The 19,092-nt window shown below is 42.4% G+C and overlaps 1 protein-coding gene across 1 annotated transcript in view; it reads left to right on the top strand.

Annotated features, from left to right (window-relative positions):
- Window positions 1-19,092, top strand: part of GLI3 (GLI family zinc finger 3) — a 247,667-nt gene that overhangs the window by 212,550 nt on the left and 16,025 nt on the right. Inside the window, exons 11-12 of the mRNA XM_003762657.2 lie at window positions 15,038-15,187; window positions 16,554-16,718. Of these exons, the coding sequence (XP_003762705.2) occupies window positions 15,038-15,187; window positions 16,554-16,718 (315 nt within the window). The remainder of the gene's footprint in view (window positions 1-15,037; window positions 15,188-16,553; window positions 16,719-19,092) is intronic.

Here is a 19,092-nt window from a genome sequence, read left to right on the forward strand (position 1 = left end):
CGGCAGGAAATGAAACAAGGCGCTCGCCACTCTCCTCCTTGTGTTCTGCTGAGATAAACTTCAGTCGACTCTCCTTTGCTACTCCCTTTGGCTCCTGGCAGCCACTTTAATTGGGAAAATGCAGATTTTTTTTTTTTGATCAAGAGAGGATTATTCTTGTTATCAGTCTAGAGCATCTTATTTCAAGATGAAAAGGCTTTGCTGAATTACAGATGGCAACATTTTTTTTTTTTTTTTTTTTTTTTTTTACAAAGCTCCTTGGCGATTGACATCTCAAAGAGAAGGTATGATTTATGAGCTTGGAAAGGCTAACGCCGAGCAGTGGTCGAGGCCCAGTCCTACTGATTTGTGAAATTGCTTCCTATGAATTACCTTTTTGTGGCAATCAAGCCCCCGGTAGCTCCAATAAACTTCATGTGTAAAGTACAAAAATATCCCATGTACTTGCAGGGAAAGGAAGGGAGAAAAGGAGGGATGTTGCCCCTCCAGGCCAGCTCCCGGGAGCTGGCTCCCAGTACTTTGGCTGATAAGGCAGCAGGGTAAAGATTAATAACAAGGCTTGGTGCTATCAGTACCTGCTTGTCGATTCTCTGTAACAGGGCTGTCTGTTCAGCATGGAAATTATTGATTAAATAAAAATTGCTATTAGATTGTGATGTGATCCATAATCGCACACAATGGTGGACATTCTTCTTGGGCTTCCCGAGCCATGCGTCAAGCTCTCCCCTCACGGTCATTTATATTGTCCTGACACGTCCGCTCCTCAGGCTCGTCCTTTCCCCTTCGAGTCCAGAAAGCTCTGAAGAGGCAGAGCCAGGCCGGGAAGCCAAGAGCTGCACTGGCAGGTAAGAAGAGAAAGCCTGGGATGGAGGACTGAGAGAGACCCTCCCCTCGTCATCTCTGAGCTGGAAGTCATTTCGGAGACCGTTTATCCGACTGGTACAGGAACGTGAATTTGCTCTACGGCAGACCACTGTCCGTGAGGAGGAGGCCGTCACCTCCTTAAGCAGTCTGGGCCTTTGGGGAGCAGTTGTAATTGCTGCAAAGTTTGCCTTACATAAAACTGAAATCAGCCACTCTGTGACCTCTACTCATTTCTCCTACTCTCAGACCAGAATAAGTCCAGCTGAGATTCCTTCAAATACTTACACATCCTAGCTTACCCCAAAGCTGCCCAGAGCTTTTCTTCTCAAGGCTCAACATCCCCTGTTCCTTCCACCATTTTTCATAAATCATGGTGAAGTCCTGTGGCTCTTTATTATCATCCTTGAGTCTTGTGTTCCATTTGGTCAAGCCTTTTTGGTCAGTTCTGCTGTGGTAGGTCCTGGGAATATAGAGACAAAATGAAACCATTCCTGTCTTCAAGGGGCTTGTAGTTTTTTGGGGAAATAATAAATGTACTTACATGTAAATCTTTTAAGTGGACAAAATCAATTCAAGGTAACTTTGAGAGAAGATCCTCAGAGCTGGAAGAATGAGGGCAGCTTACCAACTGATGACCACGCTTTGGGTCCAGCTACTCAACCAGTTCCCAATCCATCTAATTATCTTATCCTAGGATCTTAGAGGAAGGCAGCCACTGAATCCAACCTTCTCTTTTTAAATATGAATTAAGTAGCAGAGGGAGGATTCAAATCCAGATCTCCCCAATTCCATATCAAATCATCTCAGCGAGCCCACAGAGCTCCATTTCTTATCTCACAGGAAAAGAACATAAGAGACTTCACCATGCTTATTTTCCTACTATAGATCCACCTTACACATTTAGGCATATTGTCAGTTTTTTTTCCCATACTGAACATAACTTAACCATTCACTTTCCATCATGAATATATTTAAGCTTGTCCATGGAAAACCACAAATGTGAATCAAAATAATTAAGGGATGAAATCTAGCTGTAGACGCCATTCTTCTTCAAAATGGTGGGGAATGCAGGGCTCCTTAGCCTTTTTTTCCCCTGACATCATCCTGGATAAATGGTGATTCTGTATATAAAAGAGGTAGAGGTATCCTAGACTTAGGATTTTAGGTAAGCTATTGGGATAATTATATATCATTGACAGAATCTCCTAATTGGATGGGATGTCAGAGCCCTTCTCAAAACTGAGTTAGAATCTCCTTATTGACTTTTCCTGACAAATAGTCATCCAGTGTTTGCTCAAGGACCTTCAGTGATGGGGAATCGACCCACCAATTACTGATGCAGCCCTTTGGGTCAGTTCTAATTCTTCTGAAGTCATATTCTAGTTCTGAAGATCTTGTGGGGGAAGGGCTTGGTAACTGAGAACTGGGTTCTCAGCTTGAGAACCCAGGGGGAAAGTTGAGAAGGAGAAAAAACAAATCTGGGAAGCGCTAATTATTGGGAGATGAAGACAGGGTACCGAAGGAGGCTTTCTTGATTGATTCTCATTGTCTTTCTCTTTTTTTATGACTCACAAGAAAATGTATGAACTTTTAAAATGACCTCTTTGCCATAAAAAGGCCCAAGTAAGAAAAATGTTTAGGATTTTTCATTGCTATCCCCTACCCTCAGATACGCATGTACTAACTGGCCATATCCCTCCTTTCCCCAGTGGTTTGCTTAAAATTATGTTTATTCCTGATTAAAGAATTCTTACAGATTGATCTTATTACCCTAATTTTCTAGATTAAGAGAGCAGGGAATGTAGAAGGGAAGGGAATAGGAGGGGAGGGAACAAAATGTTTAGAAAAAACAACCCAAGGATCAGAAGTGGACTCATGGGTATATCTAGGTTTCTCCTACTGCAAATGATAGCACTGTAGATATTTTGCTATAATAGGCTTTATTTTTCTTTGCAATAATACTCTTACAGTAGAATCCTAGTAGCTAGATTACTGGTTCAAACTAAGAACCGTTTCCAAGCTGTCATATCAGAGACAGATTACACTAATTCACAACTTGTCTGTTTCTCCACAGCCCTACCAGCACTGAATTCTATTTTAAATGACTTTGTCAATTTAACAAGTTTATGGTTTTATATCAGAGTCGTGTTCATTTCAATTTCTCTACTTGTTAAAGAAATTTAAGGACATCTCCAATTGTTTTTGGTATTTTCTGAATTTTGGAAACCGGTTATTTATACCTTTTGACTGCTTAGCTACAGGAAGATCTTAAACCTACAAATTTGTCTTAATTATATGAGTTAGATATCATTTCAAAGAATTTCCCAATCTGTTTTTCCTCTTATTTTGGATGCAGCGATAATAATAACAGTTATTATTAGTGGCTCACACGTATCAATAGATCACAGAAATATTAATAATATTAATAATTTTATCAATAGATCACAGAAGTGTAAATTAAGAGCTAGAAGGAAACTTAGAAATCCCACAATCCAAATATTCTCAAATAAGGAAAATGAAATACAGAGAGTTTAAGTGACTTACGGAGGGTCTATAGCTAATATGGATATGATGTGACTTGAACCCGGCCTGCCTCCAAGTCCATTGCCTAACCATTATATGCCACTGCCTCTAAAAGAAACATTTTCAGGTTAACAAAACACTTTACAAAATTATCATATTGTTACAGATAATTTATTTTCATGTAGTCAAATCTATAGTTTTCTCCATTAATTTCTCATGTGTTGGTCATTCAAGATGATCAATGCAATATGTGATGGATACATATCACTTTTCTACTGATTTTTAGAATTCATCCTTTCTTATTCAGTTTATTCATCTACTTTGAATTAACATAACATCTGGGTAAAATGTGGAGCTCTTAACTTTTATCATCCTATTGCTATCCAAATTTCCCAACAATGTTGTTGTAGACAGAATGCAGCCCATCCCAGTGTTTTGTGATCTTGGATTTATTAAAGATTAGTTTATTGTTTGCCTCTGGTTTTGATCCCTCTATTTTCTATTCCATTCTGTTGATGTATTTTGATTGTATCTGGTACTAAATGGTACCATAAAATGTTGTTTTTCACCTTTTTTAAAAAAAAAAAGTTTTTGGTAACAGTAGAATAGTTGAGGCTTTAGTTCTTTGAATGTTTGGCAGAATTCTTTGATGAATTTAGGGATTTTGAGTATGGTGGTCCCACTGATGACTTGAGATTCTTCTATTTTCTGTTCTATCATTTTGGATATTTTGAATTTTTGGCTATGCGCATCCTTTTCCTTTATATTTTCTTGTTTCTGGCATACAATAGATTTAATTTTCTCTCTTTTTTCTGCATTTTTCATGATTTCTTCTTCCTTTTACCTAATTCTGACAATTTGTTTTTCTCTCCCTTTTAAAAATTAAATTTGCTAATTGTTTATTGGTTTTATTAGTCTTTTAGAAAATCATTTGATTTCTATATCAATTGAGTTATTCTCGTATTCATGGTTTCATTGATTTCTCCTTTAATGTTAGCAATTTCTTTCTTCCCATAACTTTTAATCTTATTTCTTGTTGCTCATTTAAACTTCATTCAATTTACTAATTTTCTCTTTTTAATTTTGCTACCATAAATTTTGAGGGATATGTTTACTTCTTAGCACTGCTGTGATCATACACTGTATATATTTATATTTGGTAACTATACATACATACAATCAATAATTAGGTCAAATATCTATCTATACCTATCTACACACATATATGTCACTAATATCACACACACATTTATATATCACTAGTTAATGATTAGGTCAAAATATATATATATATATATATATATATATATACAAATATATGTGTGTGTATGTATGTATTTGATCTAATCATAATTATATATATGACCTAATTAGTGATTGTATATATTTTATTTTTTTTTTAACTCATACTCTATTTGAAAAAAAAAGTTTAGTGTTCACATAAGCCCATATCTTTTGATCATGTTTATTTAGTACTTATTTTATAGTAATTTGACCTTTGTTTATTGCTTATTTAGCTTTGACATGTGATGTCATCATTGTGAGGAAGAGCCTCAGTTAAGAATCTCACCTCTGATGATGCATCTGTAATTTATAGTGTTAGAGCATTTCCCAGCTCACTTTGATCACGTAGCACTTATGCGTTACTGGGAGTTCTTGAACCTAGGTCTAGTTGCATATAAGGTCATCTTCCTATCCATTTGACCATGCTGCCTCTCTTATAAACAATATGTTTACATTTTGCTTTATTTATATATTTTTGAGTTTTGTGAATGTTTAATGTAAATTTGAAATCTTCCTCTCTCTCAGTTTCCATTCCAGTTCTTTTAGTCAGTCAGCACACATGTGCAAAGCAGTATCTTCCCCAACCTGGCTTTTCAAAGAGTCATATGCTTTCATAGACAGGTGGGAAGAAACATATGGAGACAAAACAGGGCTCCTCAACTCTCCTTCCAAACGAATCCTGCTCCCGACCCCCCTCTTTCTATCGAGGGGATTGCCACTCATCCGTCTCCCAGGGTTGCCACCTCTCTGTCAATCTTGCCTTTTTGTTCTCTTCTATCACACATTTTGAATGTTGCCAAATCCTGCTGCTTCTACTTCCCGAACCTCTGACTTTGAAGTGCTTCTCTCTCCTCACATGATACCATAACCCCTTGCTTGGGCAATTACAACGGCAATTGGGGTTCTCTATTTCATATCTAAGGATTCTCTTCATATCTGTAATCTAGCTACTTGCCTTGATTCACAACTCACAATCCATGACTAGAGGATTGGAAGATCCCACTGTGTATCATTATCTGAATAATTCTTTTTTACAAATAGGTTAACGTTTCCTCTCCAAGTCCAGTTACTTTGAGATTTGTCACACAGGTGTTTAGGACCGATATTCTCTCATTTTCAAAGGTGCATTTAATCATAGCAGAATTTCCCTGTTTGCCTTGCTTAATGCTCCGCCAATTTGAATTCATCTTTGTCAGGTAGTAGCACTGCTTTCCCAGCTCTGTAATTAGTTGAGTCATAATTAATTTGAGTCTGCTTTCTAGCCTTGGCTATGTGTAAATCATCTGATACTAGCTGTGTTTCCTTTGGGTTCAACCTTTTGGCATCCTGGGAATTCTATTTATAATCTCTTCCTTTCAGAATTTCTGGGAAATGTTTTCTTATTATTCCTCAGCATAAGGAGCTCTAACTTTTTTCTTCACAATGTTTGCTTAGGCCAGCAATTTTAGAGTCTCGATAAACAAGCTCTTATTAAGTACCGCTGTGTGCCAAATACTGTGCAAAGCTCTAGAGATAGGAAGAAAAAGCAAAAGTCGTCCTTGGCCTCCGAGGCCAAGATGTGTTCATTTGGGTGGATATAAAATACGTGCAAAGTAAATCCCAAACTTTATTGGTCTTTGTTATTGTATTCCATGGAATATTTTTTCTTTTTCCCTTGTACTCATTAAAACCACATAATGTCAACCCATCAGACCTTGACTTGACCTCTGGAGCTGATGATGGGTGATCCAGTCTTGTGGAGTTTCTCGAGTTATGGTTGATCCCACATGTTTTTGGCAACAAAAGTGTATTAAGCATGCTGTTCTAAGCCTGGAAGATATAAAAGCAAAACTGAAGCTGTCCCTGTCCTCAAGGGACTTACTGTTTATTTAATTGAGGAACATTCTGTTCGTGGATATCTATATGCAAAATTGTTATAAATAGGCCGTGAGGTGGCTCAGTAGTTAGAACGCTGGGCTTGGAGTCAGCAAGACTTGAGGTCATATGCTGCCCCCTTGGGCAAGACACTTCAGCTCTATTTACCCCAATTTCCCCAACTATAAAATGATTCTAATAAATAGCATTTGTAAGATTGAATGAATAAGTCAGATATTTGTAAAAACAAGTTACCAATTTGTAGGTAATAATTTGTTAGCCAAATGCTGGCTATTATTATTATTATTATTAATTTTCAAATACAAAGTAATTTTGAAGGTAATGAGACTACTAGAAACTAAGAGGTTCTAACCTGAAAGGTGGGGAGCGTTGGAGTTTTTGAAGGACGCAATGGGAAAAACATTTCCAGGAATGAGTCAATTGGGTCAAAAGATCAAGGGAAGGAAGGGGGATCTTGGAGTACTTGGTCAGGACCGATAGGGTGGAATCAAAATGGGAAAGGTGTTAAATGAGAAGCAGAAGATGCTTATCCAGCGGGTGCTGGGGGTCACGAGAGCTTTTGGGAACTTGGGGCTTCTTTTAAAGGCAAAGGGAAACCCACTCCCACTGTCTTAGGCCCAAGTTAAGCCATTTTGATACCTTTGACAATGAAAATCCCAATGGTCTCTAGGAGCCTTCTCCCTACTTTGAGAAGGCAATTCCTCAGTCTTTGTTCCAAGCTGAAGCTCCAGCATAAGATGGTGTCCAAGGGATAACAGCAGATGGACTCCATATAAAAATCAATAAGCATAAACATCCCAAAGAAAAGTCCTTTCTGCCCATAGTAATTATAGGGAGCAAAGTTAGGGGAGCTCCTCTCCCAGCAGCTTTCTCTGAGAAGGAGTCATCTCCCCAGCCATCCATTTACAGCCCCACCAACTTCCACAGGAAATCCAGGTAGGTTGTTGTAAACCCCTGGCATTTCTGGAGCCCGGTCTCTTCATTAGCTCACTCACCACATCCAGACACGTCGGCTCAAGCTGCAAGAAGTGATCTTAGTGAGATGGAATCCTTTTATCATCACATGACATCCCTCTGACAATTCCTCCAGAGACCCTTCCCTTTCTCCCAAACGTCAAGGAGACTCTTAGAAAAATCCCTTTGGCTTGGAACCAAATTGCTGTCTTTTTTTTTTTTTTTGGATCATGTAAATTTTAAAATATAAAGGTTGGGATTATATAATTCTCCCTTCTCCCCGCACTAAGCACACTCTGATTCCCTTTTTGTCCCGAGGGTGAATGCTTTCTCCTGGGTCAGGAATGCAATACTGTAAGCTTGCTTCTCTCCAGGATATTATGTCTGTCTCACTGTGTTAAAATTGCCACAAAAAGCCCTTCAGAGAAAAAAAACATAGTGGTTATTTTTTTCATGCAGGGGTCAGAAATTGAATGATCCCTTGGGAATTCTCACTATTTAGCATTCAAAAACTACAGGATGGGCTGTTTGAAGGACTGATGTTTGGTAAAGACGGCATCCACCGAAGAGCGTGGAACTTGACTCTGGAGGAGGAGGATGAGAATCAGATTCTTTCCTATGGAGTAACAAATGAACTTCATTTTCCATGAAAATATTTTGCGAAATTTCAAATAACACGGGAACCAGGACATGATTATTTTTCAGGGAATCCACTTCAAGGCCAGTCTGTGTTTATACTTGTCGTTTATACAATTTCAAAGTATTTCCTAAAAGCAGAATTTTCTCCCTTACCAGATACCGTAGTAAAATATTCCCATAACCGTGAGATCTTGCCCCTTCTAAGAATGGGAGCAGATGTCCAAGGCTCTACAAACAGCAACTTGACACCATGAAAAAGAGTGGTTTCTTTGAGCTGACATTCACCAGCAAACTGTCTTCTTCCCAGATCACCAGTTCCCAGAGAATATGATCGTCTGTAACAAAAATTTAAACCCTTACCTAACTACCATTTAATACTACCCTGTTTCATGCTGTGATATCCATGTCGTCAGGGCTGCAAAGGCTCAAATGTGGACGGCCTTCCATCTCAGGAACTCCACCTGCCTTCAGTCAGGGGCGTCCCTGCCCTCCAATTCGCTCTCCTGCCCTGAAGGCAGGAGTTCTTGGTCAGACATTATTATATTAATATAATATAATTTCACATAATCATATAATGTAATCGTAATTCAATATATTATTATATATATAACATACTAATATATAATATAATTTATATAACATAAATAATTAATATATTATTATATTAATACAGAAATATAATGGCTCCAAGAGACTTGGATTCAAATTGGACCCTTTCTTAAAACCTTACTAGTTGTACAAACTTGAATAAATCACATCATGGCTTAGACTTTCATTTTTTTCATATGAGGTGACATTACAGCTAGGGAGCAAGGAAGGAGTTGGAGGAATAGAGAGCTGATGGAGGAGAAGGGATGGTTCGGTTGGTCAGGCTTCTGCATGAAGGTGCTGAGATCGAGGGAGGAAGGAGATCTAAGAGATAAGCCCACCCAGTGATGCCAGAGCCCTCCCGTTCACAGAAAAGAGGCAAAGGAACAAATCATCTCTTCACCTGCTTGCATCCCTCTTCTCTATCACTTCCAGGATTAAACCCAAATCCTCTGCTCAGCATTCAAAGCCCTTCCTAATTTGGTCCCCTCCTCTTTTTCTAGACTGTTTATCTTTGGCCTAGTGCCCCTGGCCCCTGGCTGACGCTCCATTTTCCAGCCCTGGGCATTCTTTGTGACTGTGCCCCTTGCTCCTCCACTTTGACCACGGACTTTCGTGACTCCCTTGAAGTTCTAACTTCACTCCCTTCTTGACTGAGAAGCCTTTCTAGTAATTGTTGTAATTAGTCCTATTAATTCCAGTGATTACCCTTTGTTCATTATTTCCTGTTTATCTTGGCTACAGCTTATTCTGTTTGTGCTACCTCCTTGACCAAAGGAAATATTCTTTGAAGATGACCACCATTTTCTGCCTTTTTATGTTCCCCCTTAGCACAGTTCCTTCCAGCGCTGAAGGAGGTGATAAGTTTAGCTCGATTGATTGGTGTGGGAGAGGAAAACTTTTGCTCTGGAATGAACATGAAATTGCATCTTGGAGGATCTGGCTTTGAATCTGGGCTTTGCAGAGTCAGAGGTAGAATAGACCCCAGGAGACTGGATGCCTCCTGAGGACAGGGATTGTTTCTTCCCTTTCTATAGCTAGGACTTGGACAGGTGTAGAACACAGTAAGCACTTAATAAAGGCTTATTGACTGACTGAATACACCTGAAGCATCCCATCGGGAACATGAGTGTGTGGCTTGATGGTGCCCTCCCCAATAGTAGTAAGCAGTAAGCACTTAATAAATGCTTATTGACTGACTGAATAAAACTGAAGCATCCCATTGGGAGCATGAGTGCTTGGCTTGATGGTGCCCTCCCAATATATGTAAGGATGTTTAGAAAAGGGAAGGGTTTTTCCACCCATGGAACGCCAGGATTATTGTGAAGATGAAATAAGATATTGTTTGCAAACGTATTAGGACAACTGAAGTCACCGTGAAAATTCCGGCTGCCACTGTTGCTGTTCAGTCTTGCCTAACTCTTTGGAGCCCCATTTGGAGTTTTCTTGGCAAAGATCTTGGAATGGTTTCCCATTCCTTTCTCCAGCTCATTTTCCAGAAGAAGAAACTGAGGCAAAATGACTCACCCAAGGTCACACAGCTCATAAATATCTGAGACCACGTTTGAATTCTGGTCTTCCTGACTCCAGGCTGGGGCTCTGACCACCAATATTTCCGTCAGATTTAAGCATCTAGCAAGGGGTCATATACTGCGTAAAGGTCGATTATTGGTATATTGTTATGTAATATTATTGATATATAGATGGAGAGAAGACGATTTTGGGGAGGCTCTGGATGCTCGTTGCTTGATGAAGGCTGGAATCGATATCAAATTCATGAAGTATCACGTGAGGGAGGGGCTGTCATCATCCCGTGGGAAAGGCAAGGAAGAAAGGCCTCAGAGGGGCCGGTCACTCGTTCAGGAACACACCACAAGGGGCTGTCAGGCTGATGGCAGGGCTCGCTTAGGGCCAGAGGGAAGTGCTTCCAGCCTGCAGATGGTGGGAGCCGAGAGGCTGGAGAGAGACCGCATCAAACTCCCTTAGCCATGGGAAGGAGGTGGCGGCAGGGAGCCGGGCGAGTCCGTCACACAGGGCCGTCCGTTTGTCTGGGAGGGGGAGCCAGCCCGCATCCGGCCCCGCTTTTCTCGAGGCATTAAGGAGCCCCTTTCTTGTGACAGCGCTCGGCCCACTTGGTTGGCGTTAAGTGCCAGGCATCAAAGGGACAGGCACTTAAAAGGCCCAAGCGCCCCCCCCTGCTCATTTCCCAGGAGACGGGAGCCTTTGCCCACCTCCCTTCTCTCCAGGGTTGGACGAGTCCCGGGGCTGCCAGCTGGAAGTCGATGGAGCTCACCCGCCCGCCGGGGATCCGAACGGCGAAGGGGCACCTTTAAAGCTTTCCAGAGTGGCCCCCAAACCATCCCCTTTTCTACAGCTCTGACTTCCCCGAGGCACGCGCTGCTCTGGCTCCCATTGGGAGGCCCCAGGATCGGAGCCGGCACAAAGGGAGGTTCACGTCCTGGGTACCAGGGGGCTCATTCTCTCCTCTTCATCCAGCAACTGCGCATGGAGAACACACTAATTTAGCCCATCTATCTCCCTCTGCCTCCGGGGCCTCGGGCAGGCCACCTGTCTCTGTCGGAGACTTCTTTGGAATTTACGCACGAGTGTTTTCCCTCCGGTTAAATTATTTATTTACTTGATTAAAACAAAAAAAGTCAGATTTTCACCGAAGCTGCACAGACAACAACTCGGAAACTTTAAAGGCAGCGAGCTAGCCCCGAATGAAAGGAATCGAGGAGAATAATTCCCTTGGAACTGCAACCAATCAACAAGCATTTATCAAACACCTACTATGTGTTAAAGCACTTCTGGGCACTGGACATATGGAGCCACAACAATAATACTAATAGTTAATATTTACATATGTTTTCAAAATACTTTGCCTGTGTAACCTTGGGAGCAACTGTGGGAGGTGATCACCATTCTTATTCCCATTATACAGATGGGAAAACTGAGGCTTCAAGAGGATATGTGATTTGTTCAAGGTCACACAGCTAATAAGTAACTGAGACAGAAGTTGAATTCAGCTTTTCTGACCTGAAGTCCAACAGCCTCTGCACTGTGCCAACTAGCTGCCTCAAATGTAGCCCCTGCCCTCAGTCAGCTCACTTGGAGAGAGACAGACAGACGGACACACACACAGAAAGAGATAGAGAGATACAGAGAAATACACACATAGACATAGAGAAAAACAGAGACACAGAGACAGAGGTGGAGAGAGACAGTGAGCGACTGGGACAGTGAGAGAGAGACAGTGAGAGACAGACAGAGAGACAGAAAGAGACTCAGAGATAGAAAGAGAGAGAGAGAGAGATGAGGGGAGGGAGAGAGAGACAGAAAGACAGAGAGGGAAAAAGACAGAGAGAGAGAGAGAGAGAGAGAGAGAGAGAGAGAGAGAGAGAGAGAGAGAATATGCCAGATAACTTGGGAAGGACATACTGATATAGTTAAGGGACCTTTGTTGTGGTTCGGAAGATAATATTAACCGAGCCAGCACAGCCTCCTGCTTAGAGTACTGACCCTGGAGTCACAAAATCTGGCGTTTGAATCTCACCTTGGCAGTTTAGGATTTGTGTGAGCCTGGGCGAGTCTTTACCCCTGTACTCCCTGTGCTCCTTTGATAATTTCCTAGAACTTTATCTATTAAATCCGAGATAGGGAGAAAGAAATCTGGAGTCCTTGTGTGAGCCCCTTCCTATAGCAAGGCCCTGCTCATGTAACTGAGTAGGTATTTTCTAAAGATATACCTTGCTCCAGGCAATGAATTAAATTCTGGTGACACACAGAGAGGGATGGAAATTGCTTTGCGGTCAGCAGTGTTGGTGAAATTGTGGCAACCGGCACAGAGCAGAGCAAATGCAGGAGCTCCACAGGTCCACAGGCAAGGCCCGCTCTCCGAGCGCTCATTTCCGAGCCCCACTGATGACAGGGGAGCCCAGCCTGCTGTTCCCTAATCTCCGAGTTCTTGGCTGCATGGAGAGCCCCGGATTGCCCGAGGCTGCCATTGAAGGCTCTGTCCCAGCATCCTCCCTGCCGGCCCTGGTCAGGGCCGAGTGAACTCTCAGGGAGCCGTTCTAGGGATGTGGGAGGATGACATTTTGGGGAGCAGATGATGGGAGATGCTCTGCTCTTCCTGGGGATTCCACATCATGACTTGTCTAGCATTCTCTTTATGTATTAATCGGTCAACAGCTATTAAGCACTTAGTCTGGGCCAGACACCGAGCATGAAAAGGCAAAAAGGAAACGTCCCAGTACTACCGCATCCCTCGCTTAGACTCTGGGGACTCTGGGGACGGCTTTCCAGTCAGCATCAGCTGGAGGCCTCTGAGCAGAGCTTCTGAAGATCTGGGGAACCCAAGAGAGGTTCTAGGAACCGGCTGGAAGCCTGCAGATTTAACCCAGCTTCTCTATCATTGTTGAATTTCTCAGGTCATTTCCCGGACTAATTTGGCCCAATATCCCTCATTGAGTTAGTTTTTTTAAGACTTGAATAATTAGACCAGTATTTGCTTTAGTTGATGGATTTGATGTAGTTCCATGTCTCTCTCTCTCTCTCTCTCCCCCCTACCCCCTTCCCTGTCCTGGAAATAAGGCGTTTAAACCCAAGCTTTCTGTGGCTTGGATTCAAGGCTGGCCATGTGTAGACATTTGTGACAGTCCAAGGTAATATTCAGGGATTCAGATGTGCATGTGAAGCATAAACTCTTAGAAAGACGGCCCGTTGTACATGGTCCAGCACATCTGTTATCTTCATATATTTCTGTGCACTATTTTAACTTTTCTGAGATGCTAATAAAGTTGGGGAGACAAAAAAATTACTCGTCCTTTTACAGGAAACCCACATCTCTTTACCACAAGAATGCTGCAAAATTGTGAACATAAGAAATGGTATTTTCTCTCCTCCTTCTCCCTCCTTATTCCCTCTTTCCCCTTTTTCCTTGTCCTTCTTCTTCTTCCCTTCCCTATTGCCCTCCCTACTTCCTCTCTTTCCTTCTCTCTCACTCCTTTCTCTCTTTTTCTCCCTCTCTGTTCTTCCCCTTTCCCTTTGTCTTCTTTCCCTTTCCCTTCCCATTTTCCTCCTCTTTCTTCTCCTTCCCTCTTCTTCTTCCCTTTTCTCCCTCCAGTTCTCCCTCTCCCTCTCCTCAGAAATTGGGGCAAGATTGCGCTCCTTTCCTTGACCTCGACAAAGCACAGCCGGCTCTTTGTGGGTCAGGCTTTTCTCTAGAATGCAGAATGGTTTACCTTGGAGCCACCATCAGTCTTAAAGCACTGGGGACTGACTTTGGCCGATACTTTCATGGATAAAATACCTTGTTCGAAAGTACCAGACCACCTAGAGGAGCAGGAGATCAAAGAGCTGCTGTTGATAATGTACAAAACGTGCAGGTGCAATTAGCAGCATCCTGAGATGAGCTCTTCCCCTTAGCTCAGAGGAGAGAACGCTTGGAAGGAGCAGTGGTGGAGGGGTGGCCACGGGAGCCAACTTCACGTAGTTTAAGAGTCTTCTCATGGAGGAAGGCTGGTCTTGACCTTTTTGAGGCCAGAGCCTGAATCATTTACACTTGTATCAGGAAGAAGCTTTTTAACCATGAAAGCTGTCACAAAGTACAATGGGCTCTTTTTTTTAAAAGAGGGGATGAGATTCCCCTCCTTGGGGATCTTCAGGAAAGAGCTGATGCTCGCCGTGTCTGAGATGCCGTGGAGAGATTCGTTTCTGGATGGGAGTTAGAGGAGCAGAGGCTTGTCACCTGAGCCAGGGCAGCTCTTGGCTTCCGTGGGCTCCCACCGTCCTATGTTGCTTTCAGAGAAAGTTCAGAAAGACATTTTGCCTTTCTATTATACTGTGGATTTTTACAAGGTTTTTTTTTTTTTAACATATGGATTGTTATTATAGGTGATTGTCTTTAAAAAAAACAAAACCTCTTGCTAGAGCACCAAACCTTAGATGGAGCACCAGCCCTGAAGTCAGGAGGACCTGAGTTCAAATATGATTTCAGACACTTAACACTTCCTAGCTGTGTGACCCTGGGCAACTCACTTAACCCCAATTGCCTCAGCAAAAAACAAAACAAAAAAAGAACAAACCTCTTATGAAAGGAAATATTACAAATTCTTCTAAAATATTTACTTGGAAAATAGGCTACCAGAGAGGAAGAAAAAAAAAAGGAACCAAAATCAAGACTTAAAGAATTATTCAAAAAAGAAAATGGCCAGCTTTCTTTTTCTTTTCTATGGTGACCTAACATTTAGACTGGGATAATCCATTTCTGTGTTATTTGTTTCTTCTTTCCCAAATATCTCTGCAGCACATAAATAATGATCATATCCATGGGGAGAAGAAGGAGTTTGTGTGCCGATGGCTAGACTGCTCAAGAGAACAGAAACCCTTCAAGGCCCAGTACATGCTGGTAGTCCATATGAGACGTCACACGGGAGAGAAACCACATAAATGCACTGTGAGTAAGGGGACTTTTCAAAGAGTGGGTGCTAGGGGCTGATTATCTTGGTGAGAATGGTAATGGGTGGTTTGGTAGTCAGGGTTGTCCCAGTCTTTGGGGATTCCTTATGGAAGAGAATAAAAGAATTTAATCATGGATTTTTTTTTTCAAGAACAGAATGGATGAGGGAATCTTAGGGTTTGGGTTAGAATTGAGTTAGTTAGGAAATCCCAAATAGTGTTAGGACAGCAGAAACCTTGCCATTTGCCTGAAAAGCAGTCGGGTTATTTGAGGCGGCTTCCTCAACCCATGGTTCTAGTAGAACACAAAATAAAAGTGGTTCTCATTCTTTAGAGTTAAGGGACAATACGGTGTCATCAATAAACACCTAACTTCAAGGTTTGAAAATCCGGGCAGGATTCAGGTCCTTCTTTTGATAGCCTCTGGCTATGTGACCCTGGTCACTCTAATCATCCTCTCTGTGCTAGAGTGAATTCTGTAAATCTGGAGGTCACAGATGAAATATTGCTTTGCCTTGGCAGAGGGATTTCCTTTTTATGAAATCCCCATCCATTGAAATCACAAGCCAATATATGAGCAAACAATTATTAAGTGACTACTGTATGCTAGATATTGTAATAAATGCTTGAGACACACATATTGTGGGAAAACCATGTTTTTGTGAGATCCCCATCCATTGAAATCACAAGAGCATGAACAAACAATTATTAAGTGACTACTGTGTACTAGATACCATAATAAATGCTTGAGATACACACATTGTGGGCCAGTCATGATTACCCTCCCAAAGTTCTCATTCTAATGAGGGAGATAAAGTTTGTCTACATCAGTCCCTCCTCTGACTCATGGGCAACAGCTTCCCTTGCATCCTATGGAGCTGCCCCCCATTTTGGGAATTTTCTGCCATTTTGCCTGTCTCATCTACCACTGGGAAATGGGATTGTAGTCCGGGAGACAACCTGAATGCTCTTGTGGATTGAGCCTTTCCTTCCCAGAGTGAATCAGGGGTGGAGAGATGTGGAATGTGCACGATGGCTTTGCAGATCTGAACAAATTCTGGGTCCTTGGAAAGAAAAAAAAAATATTTTTATGTTCATATGAAGGAGTGGGCGCCTGACCAGAACCATGGTCTGACACTGGGGACCCAATGTCCTCAGGCACCCTTTTATTTAAGGGTGTTTGCTAGTCCTGGCTGCAGAGACTTCACCTGGCAAGGTCCTGAGCTGGGGAAGGACTGCAGAAAGCGAGCTCTCCTGAGGATGTTCCTTGGGATCAGATAAAGCCCAGAATTTCAGGGCTACTCACTCTTTGGTTTAATCAGCCCCTGTCGATAGACTAATCTTGATGCCCCTGTCGTTCTTAGTTTGAAGGTTGTACCAAGGCCTACTCCAGACTAGAAAACTTGAAAACCCACTTGAGATCTCACACTGGAGAGAAACCGTACGTCTGTGAGCACGAGGGCTGCAACAAGGCGTTCTCCAATGCCTCGGACCGAGCCAAACACCAGAACAGGACCCATTCCAATGAGGTAACTTGCAGAATGGAGGGAGGCTGCCTCTGTCCCGGCACTGGCCGGGATTTTTCTGGGGAAAGACTTTTTGCCCTCCGGGACTATTTGTGATAGATGCTAATAAGGGACAAGTTGCTTTTCCCTCACATCTCTGGATCTTTAGAGCGGGTCCCTAATTTTGCCTTTGATCCTAAACAAGTGGGCAACCATGGGTTGTACTGGCTGAACCCCAAGTTCCTTATGAGCCCTAGAGTTACAGGGGATAATTATGATCCTTTGAAAATTCAAACTTTGGGCATCATCAGGGTAATGGAGTAGTTACCCGGGGGAAGAATAAAAGCACTGGAAAGAGAGAATCCTTTTGTTGTCCAAGCATTAAAGGTCATTGCCATGATGCTAGTCAATCGATTACCATTAATGAAGTGTCCATCATGATTTTGCTCCAATAGCACATCTCCCCATATAATTTAGGGATGGATTCGTATTGATGCATCCTACACATCAGGGTCAGGGATGGGTTTGGCATTGGAATTTCAAAAAAAAAAAAGGGAAATGGGTCTGTAGTTAGATACTGATGGGGAAGCAGCACATCCCCATGTAGAAAGAAACAAAATCCACTTGAAACACAGGGAATACACAAGACACGGACAAGCAGTTGAGGGATAACAGAGGTCTCAGGCAGGAAGTAATGCTTGTTTTGGGCTTGGAAGGAAGCTGATCTGGCAGTTGGTAGGACAAGCAAGACCTTAGGCTGGATCCTGAAGGATGCAAAGACAGGCACTGGTAGAATCACCATCCGCAGAGAATTTGCTAGCAGAGGAGCTGCAGCCTTGAAAAAGCAGTGTGGTTCAGTGGAAAGTGAGTCTAAGAGCTGGTTTGGGCAAGTCAAACACCTTGGGCTTGTTTAGGCTTCTATCTAATGAATGGGCAGGATACTCTGACCTCTGAGGATCCTTGTAGCCCCCCCGCCCCAGCAATGTTCTTCTGGTCCCTGTCCCTGGAGAGGATGCAATGGATGGGATGAGGGCAAGGCAGAAGCCTAGATAAGACTCTGGGTACAATTCATGAGGAAGTGAACTTTTTTCAGATTGGGGTTGGGGGGGGGGAGACAGAGATCAGGAAGGACTTCACGGAGGATCTGGTACCTGAGGGGAGAACTTGAAAGAAAAAAAAAAGATTTTAGCCAACAAATCCCCCAGCAGAGAGTTCTCTTCTTGTTGTTTGGTGGTTCCATCTTCTGGTCATCCATATGCAGTAAGGAATTCTATTGATATGAGAATGACTTACGTTCATGAGCCCAGAACATGGAAAAAGATGCATCTGTCTTGCACAACTTAACGGACCTTCCTTATTGAATCAATTCCATTAAGTGTGGCAACTGATAATATAGGGCTGATTTAAACCTTAATTTCTTAGCTCCTTACTTTACTGCTAAGTCTCAGAAATTAAGAGAAGAGGTAGCAGGATCCAAAGGTCAAAAGCAGACACAGCTACTTTAGTCTTCCAGAGGGTGTCGGGCTGTAGATGAATAGCCTGATGGGACCTCTGAGGTCATGTGGCCCCCAAACTCCTTTATTTTACAGATAGAGAAACTGAGTCCAGTGAGATCTCAGGATCCTAGATTGAGAGCTAGTAAAGGCATCAGAGGTCCTTCAGTCGAATCCTCTCATTTTACATATGAGGAAACGGAGAATTACTGAAGCTGACTTGGCCGAGGTCATGTAAGTGACAGAGTCACCTCCACACTCAGGGTCTCTACTGGAAACCCAAGGTCCTGGCCACAGATGGCGGACTCCGAAGGAGAATTAGATTCACAAGCTGAGAAGATTGTTTTTTTACTCTGACTTGTAAAATGTATATTAATTAGAGTTAAAAGAAGCCCAATCCAAAGGAAAGAAATGCAGTGCCTTTCTGCCCCTGACTGTTTAAAGCCATCCTTCCTGAGAGTTTGAAGTTAGCGGGCGCTAGTACTTTATAAGAAAACATTCATCTGCTCCATTCTTAGATGGGGAAAAAGGCAGCCTCCCCTCTCCCCTGCTCTTTGGGTCCTTGTGTAAGAATGAATCGATGAATAAAAGTGTGTGCTAATCATTTCTTCAGTGCCAAGCTGGCACTAAGCCCTGGGAAAAGCTGAATACAAAAAGCCTATACAGGCAACTCAAACACCACGGGACCAGATTATTTTCTTCCCCCTTCCTCGTCCTCTAATTCAGGTCACAGCATTTAGGTCCTTAAAATAGAGCTGGACAACCATCAATCGTTAGGGCTGGAAGAAATGACAGATCATTTAGTTCTAGCAGAATATTGATGCCTGGAGAGGTTATGTGCTGCCAGCTCATCACTGAGAGAGAGCCGGGTCTCCTCGCAGACCATCGCACCAAGAGGTTTCCCT

This window comes from Sarcophilus harrisii, chromosome 1 (assembly GCF_902635505.1).
Source record: "Sarcophilus harrisii chromosome 1, mSarHar1.11, whole genome shotgun sequence".
In the NCBI taxonomy this organism is placed as follows: Eukaryota; Metazoa; Chordata; class Mammalia; order Dasyuromorphia; family Dasyuridae; genus Sarcophilus; species Sarcophilus harrisii.